The sequence below is a fragment of the Glycine soja genome, chromosome 9 (assembly GCF_004193775.1).
Source record: "Glycine soja cultivar W05 chromosome 9, ASM419377v2, whole genome shotgun sequence".
NCBI classification, from domain to species: Eukaryota; Viridiplantae; Streptophyta; class Magnoliopsida; order Fabales; family Fabaceae; genus Glycine; species Glycine soja.
In genome coordinates this window covers 35,816,997-35,822,712 of record NC_041010.1, presented here as the reverse complement: position 1 = coordinate 35,822,712, position 5,716 = coordinate 35,816,997, and the positions used below count along the sequence as shown (strand labels likewise).

General features: G+C 33.9%; 1 protein-coding gene across 4 annotated transcripts; it reads left to right on the top strand.

The window, feature by feature from the left end:
- The first annotated feature begins 573 nt into the window (after window positions 1-573).
- LOC114368611 (cysteine-rich receptor-like protein kinase 4) lies at window positions 574-5,322 on the top strand. 4 transcript variants are annotated; one of them, XM_028325825.1, is made up of 8 exons: window positions 574-2,217; window positions 2,843-2,980; window positions 3,119-3,240; window positions 3,309-3,519; window positions 3,672-3,906; window positions 4,005-4,158; window positions 4,298-4,626; window positions 4,812-5,322. In XM_028325825.1, exons 1-8 carry the CDS (start codon window positions 660-662, stop codon window positions 4,936-4,938), a joined length of 2,874 nt encoding a protein of 957 aa, XP_028181626.1. In that variant the 5' UTR covers window positions 574-659; the 3' UTR covers window positions 4,939-5,322. The 4 variants fall into 4 exon arrangements, with proteins under 4 accessions (XP_028181626.1, XP_028181627.1, XP_028181629.1 ...); XM_028325826.1 differs by having other exon boundaries at window positions 575-2,217; window positions 4,839-5,322; XM_028325828.1 differs by having other exon boundaries at window positions 575-2,217; window positions 4,298-4,629; window positions 4,812-4,927.
- Window positions 5,323-5,716: the final 394 nt, after the last annotated feature.

The window sequence follows — 5,716 nt, the reverse complement described above, 5'->3', positions numbered from 1 at the left end:
GTTTACGGTTCAACTAGAGAGTATGAGAACAATCTATGTATATATACTGGAATATAATATTAAATCTGACTAATCCCTTCAATAATCAAATCAACGAACTCATCGTCAAATGACCCACTTCTCAAGTTGCGGGGGTACCCCAGTAAGCACGAGCGGACCATTTTGACGAGACTTTTGGTCTTAATACATCGGTTTGCGTCCCATGCTAATTAAGCTTGTTCAACCCTTAGAAAAAAATTATATATGGACACTTATGTGCCATCAGCAGACACTTAGAGAGAGAAGATGAAATTAAGCGAGGCAGAGATGAAATTAAGAAAAAGAAGTATAAATATCATAAATCATATAATGGAATAAGAAGAAAGTGATAAAGAACATAAAGCGTGTCATGTCAATTAAGTATGTAGATATTTATATATTATATAACCTTTATTGTGATGCTTTTTCCACCCCACTTTTTCCTTAAAAATATATATGTTTATAAAATAATTACATCCATCACGTTTATATATCACGAGTCTAATCTTTATAGTCAAGTATTGTTTCTTGACTTTTCTACATCTAGAAGTCTGCCATATTGAAGAATTAATATTCAATTTATTGCAAACCACAAACTGCAGCACAATGATATCCATTCATCCATATGCAATTATCCATCCATGGTAGAGCTCCCAAAAAGTAACACAATCATGCCTTCCAGTAAGACTCTCCTCCTCATAACTAATCTCACCCTTCTCAGTTTTGCAACAACTGAGGCACAAAACGACCCTTTCTATCTATACAAAGATTGTTCCAGCGACAAAACCAGCCCCAACACCTCCTTCCAATTTAACCTCAAGAACCTCCTTTCTTCCCTATCATCCAACGCCACCGGCAACACCCCATTTTACAACGCCACAATCAATGGCGAAAACCCCTCTGACTCTATCTATGGACTTTTCATGTGTAGGGCTGACGTGTCCTCTCACCTCTGCCAACTATGCGTCCGGAATGCAACCCAACAACTATCATCAGAATGCTCCTTATCCAAACAAGCAGTCATATGGTACGAGGAGTGCATGGTTTGGTATTCCACGTCTTTTATTTTCTCCAGTGTGGCCACAACACCTAGTAATCCCATGAAGAACAGTGGTAATGTCTCAAACCCAGAAAGCTTCATGCGTTTAGTGTTTTTGACATTAAACCAAACTGCAGATGAAGCATCATCCCAATCAAGTATTGGTAACAATAAGTTCGCAACAAAGGAAGCAAAAAACGTGTTAGGAATATCTCAGACTCAAACCCTTTATTGTTTAGCTCAGTGCACACCGAATCTTTCACCACATGATTGTAGAACATGTCTTGATGATGCGATAAGGCAAATTCAAGGGTGTTGTGAAGGAAGGATAGGAGGGAGAGTTCTGTTTCCTAGCTGCAATGTTAGGTATGAAATGTACCCTTTCTACAATGTTCCTTCAGCAACTCCTATACCAAAGCTTATTCCTCAAACAAAAACTTCCCATGCGGATTCAAATTTATCAGAATTTCCTATTTATCTTTCTCATAATTGCACAAACAAAACCTTCAATGCCAACAACAGTGCTTTCCAAACACACCTCACCAAACTCTTATTTAACCTAGCTTCTAATGCCACAACCGGGAATAAGTTTTATAAGGCTGATGTGGCTAACACAGTGTTTGGTCTCTTCTTGTGCCGAGACCAAGAGGATCTTCCTTCAGGGCTTTGTGGTGAGTGTGTCAAAAACGCAACGCATGAAATATCATCAAAGTGTGACTCGTTCCATGAGGCTATAATTTGGTACAGCCAGTGCATGCTTCGCTATTCCTATAGAAATTTTTTCAATGAAGTGGAAACAGGTCCTGTGTTTTCTGAGTTAAACACCACCAACAAGGATGATGAACAAAATTTCTTTACGATGAAGTTAGCGAAGACGTTAGATCAAGCGGCGATCCAGGCAGGGGACAGTGATGAGAAATACGGAAAAAGGACGACAAAATTGAATGATTTGCAAACCCTTTATGCTCTTGCTCAGTGCACACAAGATTTGTCTATTGAAGATTGCAAGGGTTGTCTGGGAATTGTGCTTGGAACATCAATTCCATGGTCTCGTTTGGGAAGTATAGGGGGAAGAGTTTTGTATCCTAGCTGCAATATCAGGTTTGAATTGTTCCAATTCTACAAAGACAATGACAAATCTGGGACGCCATCATCACCAGGTACTTTCCAACTCATGTAATAATATATTTTTGGAGTGCTAACACACCCTTTTTAATACACGTTCTACTATTGTTAAAATTTATTAAAAATTAAAATTTAGGAGAAAGACTAGTACACTAAATGAGGAGTAAGTTAGTAAAATTTATAACTTAATAAATTTTAATGAATAACTCAAATGTTTTTAAGAAAGCTCGTTAAAGAACATATGTTTGAAAGAGGATATTCCTAACATTAAGATACACTAATAGATGTTCTTTGGTATTAATCATTTATACTGACTACTACTCTCCATTTGATGCACATTAACTTGTTTTCTCTTTTCTCTTTATGGGTCTTTGATAATCACCTTACACTCATCTATATCTATTTCTTTACATTTTTTTGTTACATTACTATCCCATTTATCACTTTGATATTTTTCTTCTATATATCCTCACTTTGTTGTCTCTTAAATTCATTCCTGTGTTTGATCTTTACTATCGTTACAAAACAAAATTACCAATGTTTATGACTAATTAATATGGAGAACGTTAGTAATTTGTGCTGTTGTTATCAACGTATCATGACCTGTCGTGATGTTTTTCACTGATAGTATTTCCAATATGTGTTGATTGTTTTGAGCAGAAAGAAGAAAAGGCAAGTCGCGAATAATTATCTTGATTGTTGTGTTGGCAAGTATTTCTGTGACGTTATTCTTTGCAGCTTACTATTTTCTACATAAAAAAGCAAGAAAGAGGCGTGCAGCTATTCTCGAAGATAATTGTACGTATTGTAAAACAATTTGTATTTGAATCCATACCTTGTTAGCTTCAGGCAAAAATTAAGTTTAATATTTATTTTTAACCTTTCAATTAATTTTTATTTTGAGGAATTTTAACCTTTCGATCATGTTTCATCTAGTTGGTCGTGGAATTGCTACTTTAGAGTCGTTGCAATTTGATTTGGCTACCATTATAGCAGCAACTAATAAATTCTCAGACCAGAATAAAATAGGCAAAGGTGGATTTGGAGAAGTTTATAAGGTGAATACATTTTAATATTTTTTATTATTTTCTTTATTTTCACATAAATAATAGCTTATATATTTCAGGGTATTCTTCTTGATGGTTCACAAATAGCCGTAAAGAGATTATCAAAAAGTTCAAAGCAAGGATCAAATGAGTTCAAGAATGAAGTTTTATTAATAGCCAAACTTCAACACCGAAATCTAGTGACTCTAATTGGTTTTTGCTTTGAGGAAGAAGAAAAAATACTTATTTATGAATATGTGCCAAACAAGAGCCTTGATTACTTTCTATTTGGTTAGAAACTCTCTTGACCTTAAGCTCCTTACAGTCAATGTTTAGATCCATGCATTGTGAATGATGTTTTTCTATGACCATTTATAATTGATTTAATACACTGATTGTAAAGCATGCATGCTTGATTCTTACTATCTCAAACAATTTTGCAGATTCTCAACCGCAAAAGTTAAGCTGGTCTGAACGCTATAATATTATAGGAGGAATTGCTCAAGGAATTCTTTATTTACATGAACATTCTCGACTAAAAGTTATACATCGTGATCTCAAACCCAGTAATGTTCTATTAGATGAATGTATGATTCCAAAAATTTCAGATTTTGGTCTCGCCAGAATTGTTGAAATAAATCAAGACAAAGGAAATACAAGTGTAATTGTTGGAACATAGTAAGATTGAAATGTCCATCATTATCCTTTCCTTTCTTCTTCTTTTAAATGGTTTGTTTTAGATAATATGACTTTTTTTCTAATTTATTTTATATTAGTGGTTATATGTCTCCAGAATATGCAATGTTCGGACAATTTTCTGAGAAGTCAGATGTTTTCAGTTTTGGTGTCATGGTTTTAGAGATTATAAGTGGAAAAAAGAATTTCAGTTCTTATGAATCACACCGTATTACTAATGGCCTCTTAAGCTATGTGAGTACAATTAATCTTCCAGTCAATCATTTTTCCCGACGTTTGTATGCCATATATCTATTTTAATTATATTCATATATAGACTCAAACACTAAGGATTGCAATGCTTCAGATATTTATTTGACATTGTTATATATAGGTTTGGAAACAATGGAGTGATCACACACCTTTGAACACATTGGACCCAGATATTACTGAAAATTATTCTGAAATTGAGGTCATCAAGTGCATTCAGATTGGTTTATTATGTGTTCAACAAGACCCTGATGCTAGACCTACAATGGTGACAGTTGCTTCATATCTGACTAGTCACCCTATTGAATTGCCAACACCACAAGAGCCTGCATTTTTCTTGCATGGTAGAATGCATGAAAATCCAGTTGCGAATGAATCAAGTTCCAATCAATCAATCAACACTTCTACACCATTCTCGAACAATCAAATGTCTATAAGCCAATTTCTTCCTCGGTAGTAAGTTGATATTTTCTCCTTTAATTTGATTAAGCGAACATCGTAAGTATAGGAAAAAAATGAAGTTAACTAGAAATGAATTGAGTGAATCATTAAGTATTAATTAATTATGTTAGGCTTACTGAAGGAATAAAAACAAAAACAGAAAGATAGATTAATGTTTTCTATCTGTTGTGTTGTAGGCTAAATGCTGCATTGTTGAATTGCAGATTTCTTAACATTCGTAGGGAAAAAAGATTCTTTGCATGTGTCTTGACTAAAGGAGTTACAGCTGATGTTATATCCAGATGGATAGTTCAGACTTTTTAATTGGATTAATCAGGTTATATGGAAGACTGTATATCTGTAGCATACTGTAAATGCTTACCTAGGATGCTGCTTTCTCGAAGAAACAGGTGATGCATGCTGAATGCATTCTCAGTCCACAATCCTGGATTTTTAGTTCCTGCTTATTTTGGTAGCTAGGTGCTAATTGCTTGTTTCAATTTTGAGGACTTGGAAGGGTCATGTGTGAATGAGTTTGTTGCCAATAAATAATAATTAAGGGACATATCGAGCATAGTATACTAAAAAAAAGGTGTCTGTTTAATTAAAGAGCCTAATGGAAGGGGTTTTCCATTTTGAGGCCGGGGGCTTTCTTGTGTCTGCTGCTTTGTTTATGTTCTATCTTATATTTGTTTTTGGTGGTCCTAACTGGGGCATACTGACCTTGTGCTGTAGATTATATCAGGAAAAACTGAAGTATATCTCGTGCTGACTAGAGATAATTATTGAATAATGTATATAAATAAAATACAATTCTTATATTAATAGTTAGATTTTAGGGTTAAACCTAAAATTAAGTTTCAAATTAACTAGAAAGTAGTATTTGAATAATGTATTTTAATGAAAGAGAAATTTTATGTTATGAGTTAAAGATTACGATAAAGTAGTTACACTCAAACTAAATTTCTAAGAGGTGAGTTCATTTAATTAACAAAGTGTTTTCTGTTTATAAAAACCCATCTTATTAGAATATAAATTAATTTGTGTAAAAAGATTTAAAACTAGCTATTGATTAGAGTAATTTCATTAAAATATTTTTAAG